General features: G+C 38.6%; 2 protein-coding genes across 6 annotated transcripts in view; both read right to left on the bottom strand.

Moving 5' to 3' along the window:
• Positions 1-27,668, bottom strand: part of ACER3 (alkaline ceramidase 3) — a 205,150-nt gene that overhangs the window by 87,582 nt on the left and 89,900 nt on the right. For all 5 annotated transcript variants that reach the window (XM_069070901.1, XM_069070905.1, XM_069070903.1 and 2 more), the window contains one exon: positions 7,000-7,110. In XM_069070901.1, coding sequence (XP_068927002.1) covers positions 7,000-7,110 — 111 coding nt within the window. The remainder of the gene's footprint in view (positions 1-6,999; positions 7,111-27,668) is intronic.
• LOC138148296 (large ribosomal subunit protein eL31-like) lies at positions 249-6,989 on the bottom strand. Its single transcript, XM_069070907.1, has one exon. The coding sequence runs from the start codon at positions 2,599-2,601 to the stop codon at positions 2,227-2,229; it is 375 nt and encodes a 124-aa protein (XP_068927008.1). The 5' UTR covers positions 2,602-6,989; the 3' UTR covers positions 249-2,226.

The raw sequence follows: 27,668 nt of genomic DNA, 5'->3' as shown, positions 1-27,668 counted from the left end.
AAATGTTAGTTATTATCATTACAATTCAAGGCTTCAAGGCCAGCTCTCTATTATGGCACACTGAAATTGTTCTTATGTCCTTATCATATACTAATAGCACTGATCTGGAGCCAGAGGACATGGCAGTCACTTCTCCTCTCTCTGGGCCTCAATTTCTTTCTTTCTTTCTTTCCTTTTTTACTTCATTATTTTTTAACGTGTTTTTCTTTTTAAATTTTGAGTTCCAAATTCTTTCTCTCCCTCCCACCTCTTCACCAACTATTGAAAAGGCAAATAATTTATCAATTATGCATGTGAAATCATGGAAATATATTTCCATATTAACCATATTACAAAAAAAAGCAAAAAATAAACTGAGAAAATTATACTTCAATTTATAATCAGGGTTCATTAGCACCCTGCTGGTGAATAGCAATTTTCATCATGAATCCTTTGGAATTGTCTTGGATCACTGTATTGATCAGAGTAGCCAGGTCTTTCACAGCTGACCATCATGATAACATTGCTGATATTGTACACAATGACCTTCCAGTTCTTCTCACTTTACTTTGTTTCGATTCACATAGGTCTTGCTATGTTTTTCTGAAACCACACCTTCTCATTATTTCTCTTAGCACAATAGTATTCCATTACATTCATATACCACGACTTGTTTAGCCATTCCCCAAGTGATGGGCATCCCCTCCATTTCCAATTCTTTGCCACCACAAAAAGAACTGATATAGATATTTTTGTACATATAGGTCCTTTTCCTTTGATCTCTTTGGGATGTAGATCTAGAAGTGGTTTTTCTTTTCTTTTTTTCCTTTTAAAAATATCTTTATTTATTTTGTTAAATATTTCCCAATTACATGTAAAAAAATTTAACAATCATTTTTTAAAATTTTGAGTTCCAAATTCTTTCCATCCCTCCTGCCTCTCTTTCCTCCTTGAGAAGCCAAGCATTTTTTTTTTTAAGCAATCAGGGTTAAGTAACTTGTTCAAGGTTACACGGCCAGTTATTTCTGGGTGTGGTGCTGAGTATCTGAGACCGGGATTTGATCCAGGTCATCCCGACACTGGAGCCAGTGCTCTTACTCACTGTGCTACCTGGCCGCCCCGAGAAGCCAAGCATTTTGATTTCGATTGTAATTGGGAAGTTATACAAAATATATTTCCATATTAGCCATGTTGCAAAAGAAAACAAACAAAATAAAAATAGAGTAAAGAAAAAGTATGTTTCAATCTGCATTTATGGTTCATCAGTTTGCCCTCTGGAGGTAGATAGCAATTTTCATCATGGGTCCTTTGAAATTGTCTTGGGTCATTGTCTTGATCAGAGTAGCTAAGTCTTTCACAGTTCATCATCCTTATAATATTGTTGTTACTGTCCAGGAGAACATTGTTCACAGTAATAGCAATATTGTATAATGATCAACAGGGAATGACTTAGGCATTCTCAGCAATAAAATGATTCAAGATAATTCTGAAGGACTTAAGATGAAAAATGCTATCTACCTCCTGAGGAAGAACTGGTGGAATCTGAATGTAGATCAAAGCATACTTTTAAAAATTTTCCATATTTTTCTCGGTTTTTTTGGTCTGTTTTCTTTCACAATATGACTAATATGGAAATATGTTTTGTATGACTACACATGTATAACCTGTATCAAACTGCTTGCCTTCTCAAGGAGAGGAGAATGGATAGAATGTAAGAGAGAATATGGAACTCAAAATTATATAAAAAAGGTTAAAAAGTGTTTTTACATGTAATTAGAAAAAACAGAATATTAAAATTTTAAAAACTATTCCTATGTACAGTGTCTTCCTGGTTTTGCTCACTTCACTTTGCAAGAGTTCATATAAATCTTTTCTAAAATCAATTCCTCTCCCCTGCCATTTCTTAAAGCACAATTCCAGCCCATTTCCCAACTGATGGGCATTCTTTGATTTCAATTCTTTGCCATCACAAAAAGAGCCGATATAAATATTTTTGTATGAATAGTTCCTTTTCCATTTTCTTTGATCTCTTTGGGATATAAACCTAGCAGTGGTATTGCTGGGCCAAAGGGTACAGTTTTGTAGCTCTTTGGGCATAGTTACAACTTGTTCTCCAGAATGACTGGACTAGTTCTCAGTTCCACCAACAATGCATTAGTATCCTTATTTTTTCCACACCCTTTTCCCCAGGATTCTTTTTTTTTTAACTGGCTGACATTTTATAACTTTATTTGAACAAAGTTTAATTTAGTTTTCATCCACATTGACCGACTGTAAGCTTTTGAAGGTGGTGACAGGCATATACGTAACCAATGTATACAGCTTGTTCGGTGAATCTTCATCTTCGTTGCGTTTCCTGGACAAACGCACTTGGATATGGTACCAGACATTCTTTATTCCTTTGGCCCAAACAGCTTTGCTGAGTCTGGTGTCAATGTGGACATCTGGAGTTCCCATCTCTTTCATGGTGAATTTGCGGATTTCCTTTAGGGCCCAGGGAGCACCCTCTTTGAAGCCTACACCGTGGATCCGCTTGTGGATGTTGATGGCGTACTCCCCGGTCACCACCTTGTTGATGGCAGAGTGCCCCTTCTTCTTCTCGCCGCCCTTCGAGGGAACCATCCTACCTGGGACCAGGTTGGACTTCCCCAGGATTCTTAAGAGCTTTTGACTACTTCAGGACTGATTTCCTCTGGAGTTTTAGTCAGTGAGACTCAAGATCATGCTAACAGTAGAAGGAACTAGGAATGCTTAGCCTGGAGAAGGGAAGAGTCAGAATGTTGGGGGCCAATAAGAATGCTGTCTTCAAGTGTCTGAAGGGTTATCACATGGGACAGGAATTAGATTTATTCTGTTTGGCTTTAGCTAGTAAGATATGGAAAAAATGGATGGAATCTATAAAGAAGTAAATTTTGGCTTAATATGGGAAAAAAATTTCTAATAATTAAAGCTCTACAAAAGTGAATGGGAGGCCACTGGATATGTATAAGCTACATGACCACCTATAAGATATGTTATAGCAAAGATTCTTGTTCAAGTATGAGTCAGAATAGAGAGCTCTGGAAGTTCCTTTCATCATTGAGATTCTGTGACCAGGTGATCTATCCCTAAGATCCTTGGAAGTTCTATGGTTTTCTGATTATTTCATCCTTATATTTTCCTCAGGTGTTGAATGAGTGAACTGTTATTCACTGATGCAGTGTCCAGTGGTCACAATTAGATTAAAAAAGGAAATAAATTAGAAAGCTTCACAAACTATTTCAGAAGGCCCTTGTCACTACAGCACATTGATTTTATTTTTCTTTCATTACTAACAGTAATGCAGCAGTTTACAAGGTTATTAGTCTTTTATGCTCTGTACTAAAGCTTCTTCTCTGGATAGAAGGGCATAGCACGTTCAGATCATTTCTGATTAGTCTTACATTAGTCTGATTCAATCAAGACAGTGGTTGACTACAAGTACTTTAATCAATTAAAGTTCCTCTATTTAAAGAATTTCCAATGGTCCCTTTGTTCAGGAAATTACTTTGTTCTTTTACCCCTTCAATGCTTTATTGCTTTGGTTTTGAATTGTGGAGAGGTATCAATTTTTTTGCTATGTTTCTTTTATTTTTAATTTGTTTCATCTATTTTATAGTTTAGTTTATTTTCCTAGTTGTCAATTTCACTTATTCACTGAAGGGATGTTGGAACTAGAGTGTAGACATGACCATTAATTAGAGAATTTCAAATTTGAAAGGGACTCTAGATAAAGAAAATTAGAACACAGAAAGAACAAAGAATGTTGGAAGAGGAAGGGGCACTAGAGATAACCTCAGATAATTCCTGATTTTTACAGGACTGATCCAGAGGAAAAAAGTTACATTCATCTATGTGGTGGCACAGCAGAGACAAGAACCTGAATCTCTTGACTGTCAAACCCCTTGGGGAAAATAAAGGGCTCCTTATTCAAATGTGGCCAGAATGTCTTTTTTCATCTATCCCAACATTAAGACCATGTCTACAAAGAACCACTTATATGACCTTGGGGCTGTTCATTCAAACTATACTCAATAAATGCTAGTGAATGCCACTGTTATCTCAGAGGGAAGGCATTAAGGAGAATTAGGAAAGACTTGTTCTAGAAGATTCAGCTGAGACAGGAATCAGAGAAGCCAAGATGCAGAAGGACACTGCAGGCATGGGAGTCTGCCAGCAAAAACACCTGGGAGTCAGGAGATGGACCATTAGTCACTGAGGACAGTGTCAATGGATTATCTAGTATATGAAGTGATATAAAAAGACTACAAAGGTAAGAAAGGGCCAGGTTATGAAAGGCTTTGAAAGCCAAACAGGATTTTATATTTGATCCTGGAGGTAATAGGGAGCCATTGGAGTTTATTGAAGAAGTGGGTCATATGGTCAGACATGCACTTTCAGAAGATCAATTTGATAGCTGAATGAAAGATGGATTGGAGTTGAGAAGAGACTTGAGGCAGGGATACCACCAAGCAAGCCATTACAACATTCAAGGCCTGAGGTGATCATGGCCTACCCCAGGGTGGTGGCAGTGTCATAGGAGAAAAGAGATCATCTTTTAAAGATATTACACAGGTAGGAATGACAGGATTTGACCACTGATTGGATATGAGGGGAAATAAGAGAGAGAGTGAGGAGCAGAAAATGACATCTCCTAGATGACTGGGAGGGCGGTGGTATCACGGATATTAGAGGGAAGGTGGAAAAGTGGAGAGGGATTTTTGTGGAAAGACAGTAGGTCATTTTTTAACATGTTCAAGATATCTAAAAGGTAGCTGGAGATGAGAGACTAGAGGACAGGAGAGAGGTTAGGAATAGACAAGAAGATCTGAAAATCATCTGCATAGAGTTAAGTGACACCATGGAAGCTGATGGAATCACTGAATCAAACAGTATAGAGGAAAAAGAGAAGAAGGTCCAGCACAGAGCTCTGAGAAGACCACCACTGTTAATAGGCATGAGATGAAGATCCACCAAAGGAGAGAGTGAAGAGGTGGACAGAAGATAGAAGGATAACCAAGAAAGAACAGTATCATGAAAACTTAGAAGAGTATCAAGAAGAAGTGTGATCAAAAACGTCAAAGGCTGCAGTGAGGTCAAGAAGGATGAGGAATGAGAAAAGTCCCTTAGGTTTGGCAATTAAGAGATCTTTAGTAATTATGGGGAGAGTAATTTCGGTTGAATAATGAGATTAGAAGCCATGCCACAAAAAGTTGACAGTAAGAGGAAAGGTCATGGAGACACCTATGGCCTTCTCAATGAGTTTAGCTAGCAAAGGAAAGCAAGATGAAAGATTAAATGGAGATTTTTGGAGGATGGGGAGACATGGTCATGTCTGTAGGCAGTAAGGAAGCAACCAGTACAAACAAAACAATTCAAGATTAGTGAAAGAGTAGGGATTAAAGTGAGGGCAATTATGGGGAGAAAATGAGATAGAATGGGATCATTTGTGCATGCAGAGGGGTCGGCTTTGGCCAGGAGAAAGGTTTCCTCTTCATGTGAAACAGCAATGAAGGGTGACACAGTGGCAGAAAGAACTTGAATGTTGTGAGATGGGAGAGAAGAAAAAGATCTCAGTGAAAGGCTGCAGTGTTTTTCAGTGAAATATGAATGAAGGTTCTTAGCTGAGAAGGTAGAGGGAGGAGGAGCTGTGGTTTGAGGAGGGAGGAAAAGGTCTGATGAGCTGGGTCTCCCATCTGAGGAACAACTTGGTTCAGTTCAAAAAGGCTCATCACCAGAAGGCTGGCCACCAAACCTAGTCAAGAATTGTTTCTAGTCTAGATGGTCACCCTTCAGGGATGCTGTATGTGTGTTGGGGGTTCCTTTTTTGAGACTGATTTGATTAGTGCAATGGCCTAACTGTTTTCTCTGCCTGAAGTCTTTCCCCTTCCTCTCCAATACATTCTCCACAGAGCTACTGAAATGATATTCCTCAAGCACAGGTCTGACCATGTCTCTTTCCTTCTCAAAAAAGCTCCAGGTACTCCCTATATATAACATCTAGGATGTAATTTACCGATCTGGCTCCAACCTATTTCTCCAGTATGATCACACATTACTTCCCTTCCTACACTCCAGCCAAACTGGGCTACTTGCTGTCCTCCTTCCACACATCAATCACTCCATCTTCCGTCTTCACATCTTCCCATGCCTGCAGCACATTCTCTCATCACCAAAGCTCCCTTCAAGGGCCAGCTCAAGTGCTATCTCCTACATTAGACTTTTCTCCAGCCTCGCTCCCCCCACCCCCAGACTCCTCTATGCTCTGTACTTATGCACCTATTTGTATTTACTTATATGTGCCAGATAGGATGTTACCTCTGGGAGCAGAGGGCTGTTTGATTTCTGTCACTGCACCTCCCAGTGGGCACATCTGGGCCTGGTACATGGCAGGTGTATGCTTGTTGACTGATCCTTGAGAGTCTTCCAGCTCAGAGTATATGATTATGTGCCTGAACCCAAAAGGAGGAAGAGAAAGTGGCCAGGAAAAAAATGTCCTGTTGACCCAGCTCCTCTGAGATGTTCATTTCCTAGTTTATTTGAGTACATGCCACAGTCTCAAAATTGGAATGCTATTTAGCTATTTGGTAGTGATTGAGGACTTCTCAAGAAGGATTCTACAAATCTGCATAAAGAACCTTATTTACAGTCTTTTTAAAAAAATTTATAGTCTTCTAAACTCATGTTGTGCTGGATCAGGGACTGAAGGCCAGAAAAGTTTCATTTTACTACTTTAGAAAGTGCCTCAGAATATAGGTATCCATCTTTAAAAAAAACAAAAAACAAACAAACCCCCCAAACCAGACCAACCCCACCTAGAAATCCATATCAAGGTTTTTATTTAGCCACATGAAAGCATGAGCCTTGGTTTTTCTTAACAGGCTCCCAATGCCAAAGTGTGACCATTCATTTTTATGGTCAGAGAAACAAAAAGAACATGCCAATACTGCAGATGATTATTTCATGCGAAGTTCCACCCATACCTGTGATACCCAAATATACCTGTAATAGCCAAATAGGAAGCTGTGTACCGCTTTTCCAGTCCATCTCTGACTGTCTGAATGGCACCGCAGATTGGAGGGAGAATCATAATCAGGTTACTCAGTGTGTTCCCTGTGGCAGAAAAACCAAAGAAGAGATTTAAAAGGAATCAATAAAACACTAAATAAAGATATTGATTCCCTCACCAAATGTTTCCTATAGTCTTAGAGGAAAAGGATCTTATAGTTACTCCCGTAGTCATCTCAGAAATGAGAAAGACCTCTCAGAGGTCAGCTAGCTCAGTCCTCACCTGAAACATGAATTCCTTCCACAAAATCTCTGATAAATGATCATTAACCTATTTGATCTCTGCTTGACAACATCTAGTAAAAGAACTCTCTCCTTCACAGTTTTGGTTTGGTCATGTAACTTCATAAATTTAGGGAACTCCTGGTATAGAGTTTCCCTGTGCCAATGCAGATCAGCAGTTCATCTGTAATTCTTATTTTAGGGGATTAAGTGGGGCATTACAAGGGAAAGTGACTTGTCCATGGTCAGCCAGTCAGTGGAGGAGAGATACAGAATTTGAACCCAGGTTTCCCTGAACCCACAGCCACCCCCTTATCTACTCTTCTCTTCTCCATCTCTCTCATCTACCAAGCTGACTCTCAAATATTTTACAACTCTTCCTAATCATAGCAATGGCACAGTGACACCCACACCTGAAGCATGATTCCTCTTTATAACATGCCTGACAAGTGGCCATGCATCTTGAGCTTGAATATTTCCAGGGCCTGGGAACTAAATACCTCATAAAAGAAGGGAAGGGAAGAGGAACAAGAATTTATATATCTTTTAATATGCGCTGGCCACTATGCTAAAGCACTTGTACAAATGTCATTTGATTTTCACAACAAACCTACAATTGTAGGTGCTATTATTATCCCCATTTTACAGTTGAGAAAGCTGAGGCAATCAAAAGTTAACGACTTGTCCAGGGTCATACCGTTAGTATGGACCTTATCTGAACTCAGGTCTTTTTAATCCTAGGCTCAGCGCTCTATCTAATACTCTACCAGCTGCTGCATAAGATAGCCCATTCCATGGAGTTGAAAACCATTGCCTTTTCCCAAACTTAAATTGACTATATACAGAGGTTTCCAGGTAGAATCCATTTATAATTTTAAAGGCAAGAAATGCTAGTGTTATACACTATTTGCCAGGAATTTCTTAAACAGAAAAACTCAATAATGTAACTATTAGGATTAGGCTTTTCTTTTTTTTATTATTCAAATAAACTAAGTATAACAGAAGATTCCCTGATTCCCTTACCAACAATTTAAAAAACTCCTAGCTGAAATAAAGGATTCCACCTACGTTGCTTTACTAAATGATTATAAAACATCTAAAGGCAGTATAGTATAATGGAAAGAGTAAGAGATTTGGAATTAAAGGATCTAAATTCAAATGCCATCTTATAAATATTTTAATAAGGAGGAAAAGTCTGTTATTACTTGGATTGTGTATTTTTAAATAATTTTATTTATTACTGATTTGATTCTTTAAAATTCACTTCAAGTGTAAATTTGATAGTTATTAAGAATCTGCTATTTACAAAAGACTTACTATACCATATAATGAGGGACATGCAAAGCTACATAAGATGCTAAGATTCACTCCTTGACCTTAGTGAGTTTAAAATTTGGTGGACAATAAATAGCACTATAAGAAATAATGAACAAATTGATTTTAGAAAAACATGGAAAGACTTGCATGAAATAATGAAGAGTGAAATGAGCAGAACAAAGAGAATGTTGTATAGAGTAATAGCAATATTGTTCAAAGAAAAACTGAATGAGCAAGCTATTCTGAATATCATAAATATTCAAAACAACTACAAAGGACCCATGAAGGAAGATGCTATATACCTCCAGAGAGAGAACTGATAAACAGAAGTATGCATAGTGTGATTTCATTTTATACACACACACACACACACACACACACACACACACAAATGTGTGTGCGTTGGGGGGATGGAGAGGGAGAAAGAGGAGAAAGGGGGGGAGAGACAGAGAGGTAGAGAGAGGCGGGGGGCCCTTCTCTAGTGTCGAGTGGGGAAGGATGGAGGGAGACAGTTTGGAACTTAAAGTGTAACAAAAATAAATTTAATTTTAAAAAATTTGGTGAAAGAGAGAAGAACACAAATAAATGTAATGAAAGTAGACAAAGTACACAAAAGAAGTACAAAATATTATGAAAGTTCCAAGGAAGGAAAGATTATTTCTGATTCGAGAGGAAGGATCAGGAAATGGTATGATTCTGACAAGGTAGTAAAACTCCAGTGACCGAATGTTCAAGAGGAGGCTGGATGACCCTTTGTCTGTGAAGTTGTATAGTAGTAGGATGTGGGTGATTCTAGCTTGGGTGATCTTTGACTTTCCTTACAAGTCTAAGATTTATAAGATGGTGTGGCATTGTGAAAAGAATACTAAATTTGGTGAGAGAAGACCTGTGTTCTATTGTGTGACCTTGGGTAAATAATGTCCCTACTTCATGGCCTCGGTTTCTTTTTCTACAAAATGACAGAGTTGGATCATGTTATTTCTGTGACTGCTTTCTATCTCTAACAATCTAAATCTACGACTCCCATAGGTAGACATAGGGATAGAGAGGCCTCCAAAGAGTAACCCAGGGCAAATCACTTCCCCTCTCTGGGCCTCAGTTTCTTCATCTGTAAAAGGAGGGTGTTGTATTAGACAACCTCTAAGGTCCCTTTTTGCTCTAAATCCTATGATCCTATAAAAATTAGAAAAGCTGACACTAGTAAGGAGAAGCAATTTTCCAGAATCTAGGAGAGTTTTCCATATATGTAGTACTATAGAAAAAGATAAAGAGAACGTGTGGTCCTACCCCTCACAGACAGGAAGGAAAAGATAATAATGGAGAAATCTTTGAAAAGGCAAAGGCATTTAATCTCTTTTTCACTTCTCTTTGCAGAAAGGATAGAATGTGAATAGCTTATGAGAGTAAACCATGCTCATAAGGAAAAAAGGAAAACTCACGGGAGAAGGAGACTGAGATGAGTGGGGAGGGCCAAAATAAAAGGAAAAGGAAGCACAAACGTATATTAGAACAACATAGTCTACTCAGCAGAGTCTAGTGACCTGAACTGGAGGGGAGAAATTTTACAATCACTTTTCTGAGGAAGCATCAAGGACAAGAGAAGGCCTTGAGCTATGCCCCTTTAAAAAATTCAACAAATAAAACTAGCCATATGATCTTAGGCAAGTCACTTAACCCCAATTGCCCTCCAAAAAAAATTCAACAAATAATAAAGATACACTGTCAATGAAAATTGTGTCACTCACAAAGCTAGTGAGAGCTAAGATGTAAATCTGTACTTTGGGACTCCACATATAGCTCTCTTTCACTACAGGTGACAAACATTTACTATGTGTCTACCATGTGCTTAGCTTGAGTTGGATATACAAAGATGAAAAATGGCATACTTCACTTATAATTTAGTAGGGATAATTAACTACAAAATAAATTAGAATGCAGTAACTGAAAAGTTACCAAAAGTCTTAAGAGAGACTGAAGGAAAGAGAGATTACTCCCAGCTGAAAAGGGAAGTCAGGGAAGATTTCCTAGAGGAGGTTGTACCCAGCTTAGATCTTCATGGAAGGAAAATATTTCAAAAGGAGGAGTCAGGGAGGTTGAGAAGTTAAAGGGAAATTCCTACAGGCAGAGGTGTAGGGTCTGAAAGGGGCAAGGGAGAGTCAGTATAGCAAATTAGTAACGCAGAATGTTTAAGTAATGTGAGATGAGGCCAGAAGGCAGAGTGGGTCCAGACTAGGGAGGGTCTTGAAAGTAGCACTCAGGAATTTATAGTCTATCCTTTGGTCAGTGGGAAGAACCTATGATTTCTGAGCTGGGGAGGGATATACCTAGGTATTAGTAAGCTTATGTAGGAAGTGATATGATGGTAAATAAGAAGTAGGCAGATATGAGAATTAGAAAGCTATCATCACAGCCCAGACAAGAGGGCCTGGATTAAGTGAGAATGGAAAAGAGGTTGAGAACTGACCTTAGTATTTACAGAGAAGTCATTTTAACATGGAAATCTGGGAAGGTATTAGGTCAAAAAGTCAAACAATAAATTGGCCCAGCTCTGAAAAGAACATAAGTAGAATCTGTGGAAAAGCAAATTTTATTTTCTTCTGTGACAAAATGACAGGTCACATATCTAAGGAAGAAGTGATGATTGAATGAACTCTCAGTTTTAGCAGTTTTCAATTCTCCCTTACATGACAGCTCACAGAAAAATAGGAAAATTCAGTGATGAAGCAGATAATACACCAGAGAGGTCAGGAAGACCCGAATTCAAATATGGCCTCAGATACTTACTAGGTATATGATCCTGGGCAAGCAAATTAATTTCTGTCTGCTAAAAAATTTTGGATAATAACAGTATCTATCTTGCAGGATTGTTCTGAGGATCAAGTGAGATAATATTCATAATGTGTTTTGCAAACCTTAAAGTGCCATATAACTGTTAGCTATTACTATTATTTTTTCATATTCATTGAACTCTTAAATGTATGTTGAATGACTAATTATTTATGCATTATGTGTCTTTCATCATCTTTTAGACTGTAAGCTCTATGAGACTGTGATTTCCTTGATCTCTTTCTCCTATGCCCAACAAAGGAGCCTGTACATAATAGGCACTGAAAAAATTTTGAATTCATTTGAAAGTAGTTAAAGACCAGTATTTTATTGTTGTTTTTTAAATCAGTCAGCAGAGGGCAGCAAAATCCAGCTCTGGGAAGCAGGGAATCTATGGATGGTGGCTAGTCAGCTCAAGTTATAGGACATTCCCCAGTATGGAAGGAGAAAAAACCTGGCTGTGGCAAAATGAAAAGCAGGCCACGAACAGATGAAAATTGGAAATTTTGATGAGAGGGAAACAAGGGTTCCAAGGCTTCAAAATCAAGGACCTATCTGCAGCTCATCAAACACAATCTTCCATCTCTGACCTCCATCTTCTATCATATCTTCACACTGGCTGACCATGGCTCCTCACCTCTGCTTCTTAGTTTATCTGGTCTTCCTCAAGGCTCTGTTCAAATCCTCCCTTCTACAGGAGGCCTTTCCCAGTCTCTCTCCAGCTTCTAATGCCTCTCTTTCAATGTCCTCCCTCTATCCTATACGTGTCTTCTGCGTATCTAGATATTTACATGTCTCCCCCGTTGGGATATTTTTTATATTCCTTGAGACCAGGGACCATTTCCTGCCTTTCTATCCTCACACTTAGTACAGTGTTTGGCATAAAGGAGGTGCCACCTGTGGCAAACAAGCAGGATAAGCTGCTGACTGAGATTCTGGAAGGGAGTCTGGAACCTCAATCAGGTGTGCCAACCCTGTACCTTCAAGAACAAAGAGTCCAAGCTGTAACGCAGTCAGAGGCACAGTCACAGAATCTTAAGGACCTCTGAGGTAATCTTGTCCAACCCTTCCTGAGAGCTAGAGGCAGTGAGGTTCCTATAACCTGGGAGACCAGTCTGAAGGGCTAAAGTGGTGCTATTCTCTCTGATTCTTAAAAGGGTGCGCACATCTCAGCTGATTGCTGCTGCCTGTCCTATTTTGAAGGAGGTTGCAAAAATTTCTGCACTGGGTAGGAGGTCCCTCCCAACACTGAGATTCCCCACAGAGCACACTTATAGAAAGATAAATAACATTACAAGGCAATACATAGTAAAGGTGAAGCATGATGCAGAATAAGTGTTCCAAGAGTTTACAAAAAGATGGACTGGAGCAGTTTTGAAAAGCTTCACAGAGGTAGCATAAGAGATGGGTAAAATTTAGATAAGGAAAAGAAAAGAAGACATTCCTGGGAGAAGGAATAGAGTAAATAATGAAATAGTTCTGTTGTGTTTCAGGCCAATCTGGCTAAAGTAAAGGGTTTATCTAAGGAAGGTACAGAGCAGGAATTTCCAATTTATAGTGCATGTTAATTTGAAGTTCATAGTACTCAAATATTTTCATCTGCTTCTCTTCACAAAGTTTCAGAAACATTACATTTTAATCTGAACAAAGGGATAAATGGCTACTTAATTTATTCAGCAAGTATGTATCAACTACTAATCCTGTGCAAAAGATACAAAGATTAAAAAATGAAAGTCCCTGGCCCAGAAAAAAATTACAACTTTAAAGAGGGTAAGATGTCTGAGAGATGCACACAAATAATTATAATACAATTTAGAGTACAATTAGGTGAAAAGGAAAGGTCAGAGGGAGATGTGTGAGAGAAGTGGAAGAGAGGGATCACTTTAAGCTTGGGAAATCAGGGAAGGCATCACTTTTGTGGTGGTACCTGAGATAGGCTTTGAAGTGAGAGGATTTATCAACAGGAAGAAATGTCAGGGGTTTCCCTTCCAAATTATACAAGTAAGCATTTAATAAGTGCTAAATTAAATGATATAGCTGTCTCCTTTATTCATTTAATACATAATAGAATTACTAAGACTTTATGAAGAGAAACAGATTAGATTGTTGTTCTTTAGTTGTTTTTGGTTGTATCTGACCCTTCATGACCCCATTTGGGGTTTTCTTCCCAAAAATACTGGAGTGGTTTGGCATTTCCTTTTCCCCATCATTTTACAGATGAGGAAATTGAGACAAACAGGCCTAAGTGACTTGCTCAGGGTCACACAGCTGTTTTTATCTTTGTTCTTTGTTCTTGAAGAGGACCATGACCCTCAGGGAGATGATGATATGACTTGCAGTTGACTTTGATGTAAGTGAGGGAGAGCTGTGCAATGCGGTCACCAGCCTCACTTTCTCCTCCAGAACCATCTGGGTCCAGTGGCCTGAATTCATCAGGATGACTGGAGATGACCCAGGATGTAATGGGAGACCTTGGCCCTTCTAGGCTACGGCCTTCTCAGGTTCTCACTTTGAGTGAGGTAATGCCCATTCAGTGAATAGGCCTCTTAAATAAATGAGTCAAGGGTTGTCCCCTTTAATAAAAAATAAATAAATCAAACTGAGAGGGGAAGACCCTCATGGTTGCTAGTCAAAAGAGAAAGTTATTATTGATATTCATTCTGAACCAGGAGAGCCCAAAATATATCCATTAAGTGAAAAAAATATATAAAAATATATCCATTGGGCAGGGACCTATTGTGGTCCAATCTATGAGTTCCAGAGTGAAATGGGTGGAAGGAAGGAATCTAGCCAGTAAACTCCAAGTTAACTGGGCAGCTTTTGGTCATCAAAATTTACCTTCCTTTAGGGAGGAGGAGAGGGAGAGGGAGATGGAGAGGATGAGTTAAGTTACCCAACTGGCTGAGTCCCCATTCAGGGAGCTCAGACTACTCATAGATTGTGTTTGTCCTTCATTTTAGAAGAGGACCTTGACATCAGGGAAATGATGACATGACTTGTAATTGACTTTCTACCTAGTAAGTGTCTGAGGTCAAATTCGAACTCAGGTCTTTCTACTCCAGGTCTGACACACTTATCTACTGCACCATCTAGGTGCCCAGCAGAGATTTAGATAGTATTAGAGAAAACAGATGAGTAGAGAAGGCATAAGCAAAGGCATGAATGGAGAATACAGAATTGTTCTGTAAAGCATTTGTCAAGACAAGTCCCTAAGGGGTACAAAGAAAGGCAAAAACAGTCTCTGACCTTAAGAAGCTCATAATCTAATAGGAGGAGATAGTAATGTGAACAACTATGCACAAACAAGATACAGACAGAAAAAAAAATTGGGACTATCTCAGAAGAAGCCAATTGTCCTAAGAGGGATCCTAAAAGTCTTCTTACAAAAGGTGGGATTTTAGCTCAGACTGAAGAAAGCCAAGGAAGCCAGAAGATGGAAGCAGGGGCGGGGGAGAGAACGGGGGAGTGGAGGGGAGAGAGAGAGAAAGAGACAGACAGAGAGACAGAGACAGACAGAGAGATGGAGAGAGAGAGAGAGAGAGAGAGAGAGAGAGAGAGAGAGAGAGAGAGAGAGAGAGAGAGAGAGAGAGAGAGAGAGAGAGAGAATGAATCCAGGCATGGGGATCAGTCTCTGAAAAAGAAGAGTTGGGAAATGGAGTATTGAGGAACAGCAAAGAGATCAGTGGCACTGACTGTAGAGTATCTGGAGGGGATTAGAGTATAAGAAGATCAGAAAGGTAAAAAAAGGTCAAGTTATAAAAAGATTTAAAAGCCAAACAGAATATTTTCTATTTGATTCTGGAGTTAACAGGGAGCCATGGCAGCTTATTGAATAGGGGGGTGAAATCCAGTAGTCAGATTTGAGCTTTAGGAAGATCATTTGTGTGGAGAATGGACAAGAGTGGGGAGAGACTTGGGGCCAACTAGCAGGTTACTTGGAGAATCCAGGCATTAAGTGATGAGGGCCTGCACCAGGGTAGTGTCAGTGTCAGTGAGGACAAGGCCGAACATATACAGAAGAGGTTGACAAGGTAGAATGAACAGGAATTTGCAACAGACTGGATATGAAGAGATAAGATAAAGTGACTGATATATACCTAGGTAGTGAGGCTGAGGTAGCTGGAAGGATAGGGGTACTCTGTAGATAGTTATTAGGAAAGGTGTTTTTTTTTTTCCTTTTGGAAAAATCATAATGAACTCAGCTTTGAACATGTTAAGTTTAAGGTGTCTATGGGGCATTTAGTTCAAGATGTCCAATAGGCAGTTGAAGATGCGAAACTGGAGGTCAGGAGAGGTTAGGCCTGGACTGTAGATCTGATAATTGAATCCATGGAAGCTAATGAAGTGACCAAGTAAAATATTAAAGGGGGAGAAGAACACCCAGGACAAAGTCTTGAGGACACTCATGTTTAGCAGATGTGATTTTTATGAAGATCCAACAAAGAAGACTGAGAGTGTTCAGACAGGTAAGAAAAGAACCAAGAGAAAGCAGTATCTCAAAAATATATAGAGAAGAAAGTAACATGGATAAGGGAATGAATGGTGATGTCAAAGGGTACAAAGAGGTCAGGAAGAATGAGATTTAAGTAAAGACCATTAGATTTGGCAATTAAGAGATCATTGGTAATTTTGTAAAGAGGAGTTTCAATTGAATGATGAAGACAGACACTGACTGAAGAGAGTTTAGAAAAATAGGAGGAGACATAGAGTTCCCTATTACAAATGGCCTTCTCAAGAAGTTTAGCCATGAAAGGAAAAAAGATATAAGATGACAGCTAGCAGGGATGGACAGACTGAGAGGATGGGGAGATAAGGGCAGACTTATAGGCAGGAGAAAAGCAGGAGGCAGGGAGTAACTGAAAATTTCCAAGAGCCTGAGGATGATAGAAGGGAAAATTTACTGGAGAAGCCAAGATGGAATGGGATCACTCGTTTTATTTGTTGAATTGTGTGTAAGGAAGGATTTGGCTTGGCAAGGCAAAGGCCACCTATGAAGAGAGGCTGGAAAGGTATTTTAGAGCCAGATTATTAGAGGTCTTGAATGGAGGAGCTGGTACTTAATTCAGTACACAATGAGAAAGTTACTGAAGGTTTCTGAGAGATGGTGTAATTAGACCTGTGTATAAGGAAGGTTACTTTGGCAGGAATGTGAAGGATGAAGTAGAGAGGGTAAAGACCACACAAAGGCAGGAAGACCAGTGGGGAGGCTATTAAAATAGTTCAGTTAAGAGGTAATGAGGTACTGAACTATGGTCAAGTCTGTGTGAATAGAGAGAAGGGAGTACAGAAATACTGCAGGGGAAGAAAATACAAGACTTGAAAACTAACTGGTTGAGGAGGATGGGGGAGAAAAAAAATCAAATACGACTGAGATTTTTCGTTTGAATGATGGGAGACGGGCATGATGGTGACATCAACACAGCTGGTTTATGATCATCAACATAAAGTACTGTTATGTGGAGGGTCAGCTCTACTCCAAAGGTAGTCAACAATTGAAAATCAACTTTAGAGGGATTATATAGAATGTTACTCCACAGGGATCGATCCAAGGATTGAATTTATTGTAAGTCCTTCAGATGACACAGATGAGGGAACTGAAAGTATTCTCAAATCAACAGATGAAATTAACTTAAGTAAGGTTACTGATCCTGTGGGAAAGACGAATGCATGTGCAAATGCTTTGGAAACATGGTCCTACAAACTACAACAGAAAAACAGCATAACAAATACAGGACAGGAAGAGAGTAAGTAGGAACAAGTATGAGCATAAGATTACATAGCAAGGTAATACATAAGAATTATATGTGACAACAAGCTGAATATGAGTCAGAAACAGGTATCTTTCTTTGGGAAAACATTCAACAAGATCCTACAGCAGCATACTTCTGTTAAAATAAACAGTAACTTTTCTGGTATGTTTTGCATTTTTGTTCAGATCTTGGAGAACTTGTCCATCCAGTTGAGGACCTTATGCTATTTTCCATTCAGTCACCTCAATACCAAAATAGTGGGGAAGCTGAAGCAGGCACATAGGTATGGGGCCTGGATGGACAGTGGGACGGGGTCCTAATATGAAGTAATTCCATTATGCTCATGTACCACAATTTTTTTAGGCAGTGCCCAACTGATAGGGCATCTAATTTGTTTCTAGTTATGTGCGACTTTTAAAAAGGTACTACGTTTTCAAAGAAACAAAGTGAAACTGGAATGATTTCAAGAGAAGGGATAGTGGTAGCAGTGTGGCATAGCAAGAGAAGCAGTGGGCTAGGAGGTAGGAGAACTGGGTTGAAATTCAGCTCTGCTACCAACTCACTGTGTGTTGTGGCAGTTCACTACCCAATTATGGAACTCAGTTTCCTAATCTGTAAAATAAAAGACCTGAGATCACCTCCAGCTCTAATATTTTGTGTAGTGGAAGAGTACTATATGAACTTAGAGAACCTGGGGTTGAGTTCTGGCTCCGCTAATCACTGTGTGAGTTTAGCCGGGCCTCAGTTTCCTGATCTGAAAAATGATGGGAGCTTGGATTTGATCTCTAATGTACCTTTCAGCTTTAAATCTGTGCTGGAAGACCCTAAGAGTCTATGTACTTTCTAAGGTATCAAAGTGAAGAAAAATGTAAGAAGAAATTATAGCTGCATAACTTTTAGTAAAGTAAAAGTTAAAGGAAGAGTATCCAAATATACAGAAGATTTTTTTTGTTTTTTTAATAACAAGAACCTGGTCCCTTGTTCATGGAAGAATGAAAAGGAATAAATGGGTTTAAATTAAATTAAGGTGTTCCCCCCCCCTCCAATTCTTGACTACTAGGATGATAATTAAACTTCTGACTAGGTTACCTAGATATGTCATCAGTGGGTCTTCTATGAAAAGAGTAGATGACCATCTTTCTTAGGTTAATTAGTAAAGTTTAAAGAAAACTGGTTGGAGTCAAATGACCAGGGTTCAAGTTCTAAATCTATTAGCTTACGTGTATTAGCTTCCTTCTGTACTCCACAATTAGCTATGAGACCATAGACACACACATTACAGAATCTCACTTCAAGTCAGAAGAGAAATTAGGTGTCACAGAATTCCAAACTAGACCCAACTAATATCTTCTCTTCTACATTCCTTCCAAATAGTCGGTTGGTCAATAATCATCCAGTCTCTGCTTAAAGTTTTCCAATGAAAAATTCACTATTTCTCACATGGCAGCCTCTTCCACTTTTGGACAGTTCTAATTGTTAAGCTTCTTTTTATATAAAACTGAAATGGGCCTTGCAGAAAGTTCTAGCAGCTGGTCTAGTTCTTTCCTTGGGAGCCAAGCCAAATAATGCTTCTTCTATAGGACAACCTTACAAATAGTTGAAGAGAGTCCTCATATTCCAAGTCTTGTCCTTCTCTAGGCAGAATATCCTCAGTTCCTTCAATCAATTATTGCCATAGTAACTTTACACAGTCATGAGTTGTATAGAATCCACACCTATCAGCATAGTCTGACCATATCACTCACTTTAGTGCTCAAAAATCTTCAGTGGCTCTTTATTAACAACAGGACAAATTACATTTCTTTAATTGGGTATTCAGGAACTTCTCCAGTACAGTCTAAATTACCTTACTAACTTTATTTCATGACATTCCTTGCACCTGGTCTGCCACTCTTCAGTCACACTGGAGTACAAGCTATTCTATGATCTCATTCTGACTCTCCCACCTGTATGCATTGATATAAGCCATGCTCTTTGCATGGAATGCACTCTCATATATTAAGCCTGTGGAGATTCTTTCCCTTCAAGGCCTAGTTCAGGTGTCACCTCTTCCATGAGGTCTTCCCGGATAACCAGAGCACTCTGGCTGGATATCTCCCTTCCCCTTATTGGTGTTATGTATCACACTTACTATGCATAAAACCTCTAGTAAACTAATTATTTGAAAGAAAGAATGATGTCGCTTTCATCTATAGCCCAAGACATAGCACAGAATCTTGTATAAAATAGGTACTTAACAAATATATGCCATATGAATGAAGACTATAATGTAATTTATAATACTTTAGGGATGGAATTAAGGCATTCTAATGAAAAAATATAATAAAATTTCAAAGCACTTTTTAATAAAAGGAAAGTTACTTTTGAAATGCTTTATCCATCAAATTTATTTTTCCTACTTTACTTATTACTACATTATTATTCTACATTCCTACAATACTTATTATTGTTATATACTTAGTATATTATATGTACTAATACTTATTATATTACTTATATAAGACACCTGGAGAAAAAATGTCCATAACTGCAATGAATTCTTGATGGAGAGTGTTATTTATTCAATATGACTAAAGACACAAATATACCAAAGGAAGGAGTATTCATTAATCCAACAAATATTTTTGTGCCAATTTATATAGGCACTTAATGCTATACAAAGATACCAAATTCTAAGTGAGAATCAAATGACCTTAGAGATGCATGGGTGGTGTTTTCATTCCTGTTGTCCATCACAAACCAAGGGCTTCAGAAGATAAAGGCAAATTTGGAAAATGAACAGATGATTAAGAAGATGGTATCTGAAATAAGGATTTGAATTTCTAAAACTATAGTTTACATTATAGAAATGAAATACTCCTGACCAGGAACAGAATGCATCTATCAAGGACTGGTAAGTATATATTTTCTTGAGCTTTGTAAATCTAATCAAAAGGAGTTTAAACTGAAAAGGAAGAGGGGGAGAGAGGAAGATGGGTATGCATATCCACTAAGCAAGATATCACAAAGTAGCTATGATGGAAGAAAAATAGCAGAATAACCAGAAATTTAAAAATGCAAGAAAGGAACCAGCAATAAAAATTATAAGCTTCAGAAGTCTACACAGAATTGCATAAAGTAAGAATAAAAAGCAAGATAAACTAGAGATCCTAATGCAAGAAGGCAAATTTGACACCATTAATCAGTGAGGCTTGTCAGTACAGTACCCTGACTATAATATAGGCTTTGGAAGGATATATTTTTATAAAAAACAAAACAAAACATAAGTAGCATTAAAAAGAGGAAATATAATGGAACATATCTGTAGACTTCAAAGGAGGTTGAAATATGAGAAATCTTCTAATTGGAGTAAACTATACCCTCCCTGGACAGAAAGAGGTGGTAGATGAAGACAAACAGATCACAAGCCTGGTAAGAAAGCATGATTCAGTAGTGATGAAAGACTTCAATTATCTATTGGAACTTTAGCTCTGACAAAAAGCAGAGCAGTTAAAAATTTACTGGCTTATCAATTATAATTTCATTCTTCAAAAGATGGAGATACCAGTGAGGGAAAACTTCATTTCTGGGCCTAATTCTTACCAACAAGGATAACTTGGAGTAGAAATGATGTGAACCTTATGGACAGGGGGAAGAACCACTTTATCTTAGCATCTGTGCATGCTAGATTTTTGAAGAGTAGATTTTAAAGGGTTTAGAGAAGGGACAAAATGAAGGCAGAGAGTGTAGATAGCTATCTCAAGAAGTTTAGCAAAGAACAGAACATAATAGTTATCGTGGATGGTCAGATATAGTTAAAGTTTTTTAAGGGTAAGGGAGCCATGGTGTAATGGGAATGGGAATTTGAAGATCTTCCTTGCCCCTTAACAGACCTAGGGGGGAGTTTGAAGACCTCCCCTGCTTTGAAAGTAAACTCTGCCCCCTAATAGGCTTAATATAATCACATGGAGCCTGTGATGGAGGGAATTTGCTGAAGGGTGCAGCAGAGCTCACAGGAAGCTTCCTTGATGTGAAGATAACAGCCCCCCCCGCCCCAAAACACATGCCCCCGCCCAGGCTGAATGTAGTCACATGAAGCCTGTGATGGGAGGAGTTTACTGAAGAGAAGCAGAGCCCACAGGAAGCAGGTAGTCAGAGTTAGCCAGATGGTGGGGAATAAAGGAACTCAGATAAGGAGAAAGTTTTGTGAGTAAATATTGATCTTCTATTGGTTTGTGGGAAGGCTAAAGGATGACATGCTCTCAGTGTTATTATGGCTTCTGAATATCTTTGGTACTATGATGGAATCGGCTTACTGGTTTTTGGGATTTGGTTTTCTGATGTCTAAAAAATGTTTCAGTTCTATCCTCCATCTGGAGAATCTGGTATATTTTGAGATCGAATGTCATGCAATACTTATAGTCACAGTCTTTATCATGGTCGTGGGCACTATAAATATTGCATTGACGCTACACATGGGTATGTTTGTAGTCAGCAAGGAAGCATACACTAGATAGGAAGACACTGAAGATCACAGAGAGCACGGGAATGAGAATGGACAATCTTCAGAAGATGATGTGAGGGGATGGGATCAAGGATACATTTTCACAAAATTTTCTTGGCAAAGAAAGGGGCCATCTCTTCATATGAGACAAGAATGAAGTAGATAGTGGAGGAAAAAGTGTGAGTGATATGAGATGAGAAGGAAGAGAAAAGATAAAATTAATAGCCTTAGGAAGTAAATGGCCTTAATTTTTTCAGTAAAGTATGTATCAAAGTACTCAGTGCAGAGAATGCAGGGAAGGTATACTGTAGGAAGGCTGAGGAGAAAAGAAAAGGTTTAGAATAACCTGTGGTGAGTGGGATCATGAAATAGAGACATGTTAAAAGGATTTTATAGAGAGAGAGCAAGGGCCTGAACTAGGATTGTGGCTATAATAGCAGAAGAAGGGTGTGTGTGTGCGTGTGTGTACACACACACACACACACACATGCACACACACATATATTTATCTATATCTGTATCTATCTATCTCCCTTCTTTTACTGTTATAAGCACAACCCTAGTTCAGGCCCTCTAGTCTTTTGCAGAAGCCATCTAACTAGCTAGGTCTCCCTCATTCCAGCTCATCCTCCATTCATCTACCAAGGTGATTTTTCTAAAATGTAGGCCTGTCCAAAGGTCCCTTCCCTACTAACCCCTACCCCAGCTCAAAGAACTCCAATGGCTGAATAACAACTAACACCAATAACTAGAATTGGTATAAAGCTTTACAGTTTGCAAAGCACTTTACAAATATTTTCTCATTTGAACTTCACAACAACCCTTAGAGATAGGTGCTATTATTTTACAGCTCCCATTTTACTGAAACAACAACAAAAATTCTTGACTCTAGCACTCTATCCACTTCACCATCTAGTTGCCTGTGGGATAATTTAATGCTTTCCATAGCCTATCCCTTCTTAATCCTTATACCTCCTTGCAGTCCCTCAACCGTCTCTCCATGCCTTTCACTTATTTTCTCTCATACTTGGAAGGCTGTGTCCCCTTACCTCTGCTTCATAGTTTCTCTGGCTTCCTTTAGACTCAGCACAAACCCCATCCTCTGAAGAAAGACTTTCCCCATTGCTTCAGTTAATCCCTCTCCCTTTCAGATAAATTTCATACTTGTTATTATTCAGCTATGTCTGACTCTTTGTGATCCCATTTGGGGTTTTCTCGGTGAAGACGCTGGAATGGCTTGTCATTTCCTTTTCCAGCTCATTTTACAGATGAGGAAACTGAGGCAAATAGGGTTAAGTGACTTTCCCAGGGTCACACAACTAATGTCTGAGGTCAGATCTGAACACAGGGAGATGAGTCTTCCTGACTCCACGGCCAGCACTCTATCCATTGTGCCATCTGTCCACTTTCATACTGTGTGTGTGTGAGCGCATGCACATGTGTGAGTGCATGCACATGTGTGAGTATGTATATATTTATCTATACACATATACATAAATGTGTGTGTATATATGTATACACTCAGATATTTATGTTTTGACTCCCCCAGCAGTTTAATGTTTGTCTGTCTGGTTTCTTTGCCTTTCTTTGTGTCCTCAGCACTAAGCTCCTAATAAATGCTTGCTGAATGACTGACAGCAGTGGGGCCCAGCTGAGATCACATTGGCCTGGTCTTCATGGTTTCATTCAGCGGTGCATGAGTTAAGAGCAAAGGAGGAGGATAGAGGATAGAAAGAGTGATCCAAGGCTGAGGTTTGGCAAGTGATCAGTGATGAGACCAGAAGACAAGGGATTCAAGTGTGGAGGACAATGTAGAATTGAACTGATTCATCACAGGGTTTAGACAGGGAAGGGAAGAGTGCAGTCAGAGTGTCAAAAGCATTTATTAATTGCCTACTATATACCAGGTACTGTGCTAGGTAATAGGAATATAAAAAGAGGCAAATGACAGTTCCTGTCCTCAAGGAGCTCACAATCTAATGGGGGAAACAACAAGTAAACAAATATGTACAAACTATATGCAGGATAAATAAGAAATAATTAACTGAGAAAAGGCACAAGAATTACAAGGGCTTACTACAGGCTTCCTGTAGTAGATGAGATTTTATAAGGGACTAGAAGGAAGTCACTAGGCAGAGATGAGGGAGACCATTCCAGGCAGGGGGGATAGCTGGAGAAAATTCCCAGCCTTAAGAGATGGAGGGTCTTGTTCAGAGAATAACAAAGGAGGCCAATGTCACAGGATCAAAGAGTGGGGGGGGGGATGGGGCATGGGGAGAGTGAGGTGCAAAAAGAGTGATAAGATAGAGGGACAGGTCATGAGTGCTGATGTGATGGCCTGAAAAAACAAAAGAGGTGGAGGGATTAGAAATTACAGTGAGGACAAAGAACAGGTTAATAATCACAGGAATCAAAGACAGAATGATAAAAGATTATGATAAGTGTTTTGGAGTTCATGAACAAGACTGTGGAACACTTGTGGATAATGGCCCAATCAAGGCATGTATTTGTTCCTGGCTCTGTATATCTGAGGGTGTAAGAGAAGGAGCATATAGTCTTGGCAATGGTTCCAAGAGATAAGATAACTTCCAGAGAAAGTTGGGTTTCAATGAGCATTAGAAGGAAAGGATGTGAGAGAAAGGGGAGTTAGTTAATAATAGAGGAGGGTTCCAAAGGGTACAGTGGAAAGGGAAGGCAGAGGAGGATAGGGCCTGGAGACAGAATTGAGAACATAAGGAAAAAAAAAAACAAAAACAAAGAAAAGGGGGTTCTGCTCCAGGTCTGAATCACAGGACTTTGAGGAGCAGAATGGAGGCATTTTCTAGGCATATACATGAGGAGTACCAAATACAGAGAAGTTAATCAATCTCAAGATTCTGGTTAAAATGGCATGCAACTGCTGACTGTCAGGCAGAGTCCCCACAGTTGATTATAACAGGGGAAGAGAATTTGGTAAAATTAGTTCTTTAACATATCAACTGCATCATAAATATCAAGAAGGAGGGGATGTGGAAAACTAGGACACTAATGCATTTTTGGTGGAGTTGTGAACTGGTCCAACCCTTCTGGAGAACAATTTGGAACTATGCTCAGAGAGCTATAAAACTGTGCATATCCTTTGATCCAGCAATACCATTGAGTCTATATCCCAAAGATATCTCAAAGAGATTTAAAAAAAAGGAAAAGGACCTGTTTGTGCAAAATATTTACAGCAGCTCCTTTTGTGATGTATAAGAACTGAAAATTGAAGGGATACCTACCAATTGGGGAATGGTTAAACAAGCTGTGGCACATAATTGTAACTGAATATTGTGCTATAAGAAATGACAAGCAGGATGATTTCAGAAAAACCTAGAAAGACTTATATGAACTGATGCAGAGAAGTGAGCAGAACCAGAAGAATGTTGTACACAGTAACAGCAATACTACAAGATGAAGAATTATGAATAACTTAGTTATTCTCAGGAATACAATGATGATGAAGCATGCTATCCCCCTCCAGAGAAAGAACTGCTATTGTCTGAATATAGATAAAAGCATGCTATTTTTCACTTTCATTCTTGTTCTTCATTTGAGTTTTCTTGCACAAAATGAAAATTATGGAAATATTTTTACATGATTGTGCATATATAACCTATATCTGATTGCTTTCTGTCTCAAGGAAGGGGATGGAAAGGATGAATGAAGAGAAGGATAGAAATTGGAACTCTAAACTTCAAAAAAAAAAAACCACAAATGCTAAAGAATTGTTTTAACATGTAATTGAAGAAAAAATAAAAATTGTATTTTAAAAAAATAAATGCTAAAAATTGTCTTTCCATGTAAGGGAAAAAAGAAAATACTGTTAAAAAAGAAAATAAATATTAACAAACATTTCTTGAGTATTTATTCTATGTAGAAGGTCATGCTTGGTGTTACAGAAACCAAAGAAGAGGTATGAAAGACAGTTCCTGTCTCTGAAGAGTTCAATATCCAGTTTGGGGGTAGGGAGCACAATGGCCAGTCCCTGCTGCCTCTACTGTTGATCACTCTGCTGATTAATATCACTCTACATGGCATGGACAACCCTAGGCCAAATATTATGATGGGTGTTCCACTCTGGTGAGAAAACAGCCCTGAGAGAGAAGCAATTTAGGTCTGACACACCAAAAAGCTTCCTAATGATTATAGCTATATAAATGTAAAATAGGCTGCCTTAGGAAGTAGTGGGTTTTCCTTCACTATATGTCTCCATAAAAAGGCTGTATAACTACTTGATGGGTATGTTATGGAGGCTTGTTTAGTCATGGGTTGAACTAGCAGGTTTCTGGAGTCCTTTGCTATTAAATTTAATAATCAAAGCTCTTCATAATCCAGTCCCCTCCTGTCTTTCCAGTCTTTTACACCTTGCTCCCTATCATGTATTCTTTGATCTAGTGACACTGGTCTCCTGGCTGTTTCACAAACAATACACTCCATCTCTCAGCTCCAGGAATTTTCTCTGGCTGTCCCGCTTGTCTAGAACACTCTCCCTCTTCCACTCCAACTACTGACCTCCCTGGGTTCCTTTAAGGCCCAACTAAAATCCCATCTTCTACAGGAAACCTTCCCAAACCCCTTTTAACTCTAGTGCCTTCCCTCAGTTAATCATTTATTATTTATCCTGTATACATTTATTTGCATGCTATCTCCCCCATTATATCATAAGCTCCTTGAGGGCAGACAGGGATTGTCCTCTTTTTTTTTTAAATTCCCAGAGCTTAGCACAGCACCTACTACATAGTACTTATTAAATGTTTATTCATTGACTGAGTAATCATATATGTGAGGTATTATGCTATGTGCTTGGAATAGAAAGAAAAAAAAATGAAAAGTCTCTGCCCTAAGGAAACTTACTTTCTACTAGACTCAGACAGAACTTGGTTTATCAGACTCCTGATCTTTACATGCTCTATTAAAGTACAGGGCAGTCCCTTTGATCATTTTAAATTTGAAGTGATTCTATCTTGACCATAATACCTCTTATAAAGATTACATGGTTCCCCAAAAGATAAACTCTGACAATTCAGAGGAAGAAACTTGAGGAAGAAACCTCAGGTCTATAGTCATATAAAAATGCCCCAAATCACTAAAAATTACAGAAATGTAAATTAAAAACAACTCTGAGGCACCACCTCACATTTATCAGATTGGCAAAGTTGACAAAAACAGAAGATGACAAATGCTGTAGGGAGTGTGGGAAAATAGAAATGTTAATTACTTGTTGGTAGAACTGTGAACTACCCAGCCATTCTGGGAAGCAATTTGGAATCATGCCCAAAAAGCTATTAAACTGCATATTCCCTTTGACCCAATGATACTGCTAACAGATATATATCCTAAACAGATCAAATATAGGAGAAAAGGACTCATTGCAAATATATATATATATATATCATAGTTCTTTTTGTGTTGGCAAAGAATTGGAAACTGAGCGAATGTCCATCAATGGGGAAATGGCTGAACAAGTTATGGTATGAATGTGACGAAATTCTATTGTGCTGTAAGAAATGATGAAGGGAATGGTTTCAGAAAAACATGAGAAGATGCATATGAACTAATGCAGAATAAAATGAACAGAACCAGGAGAACAATTATACAATATCAACAATATTATAAAGATAAATAATTTTGAATGACTTAAGGAGCTTGGATTAACACAGTGACTAGCCACAATTCCAAAGGACTCATGATGAAATATATATAAATAGCCAATTCCAGACAGAGAAGTGCTGGACTCAGAGGGGAAACCGAAGCATATTTTCTTCCTTTTTTGAGGGGGGGCAGAGGAGAGAAAGGGACATGGGTAATGTGGGAATCTGATTTGCTTGACAACATATTTGCAACAGGTTTTGTTTTTCTTGCATTCTCAAAGGGTAAGGGAGGAACAATGGGAGGGGGAGAATTTGGAATTGAAAAGAAAACAACTGAATTTTTAAAATTAAAGAGTTTGCAAAATAATATCTCTACTCTACAAATTACATATG

Source organism: Petaurus breviceps, unplaced genomic scaffold, assembly GCF_028583685.1.
Source record: "Petaurus breviceps papuanus isolate PSGF00001 unplaced genomic scaffold, PetGlider_PUasm1.0 90823, whole genome shotgun sequence".
Lineage (NCBI taxonomy): Eukaryota > Metazoa > Chordata > Mammalia > Diprotodontia > Petauridae > Petaurus > Petaurus breviceps.
This window is presented reverse-complemented; position numbering and strand designations above follow the sequence as displayed.

What these genes read in the sequence shown, in the direction of transcription:
- LOC138148296 (XM_069070907.1), bottom strand. Translation starts at nt 2,601, where the DNA reads ATGGTTCCCTCGAAGGGCGGCGAGAAGAAGAAGGGGCACTCTGCCATC.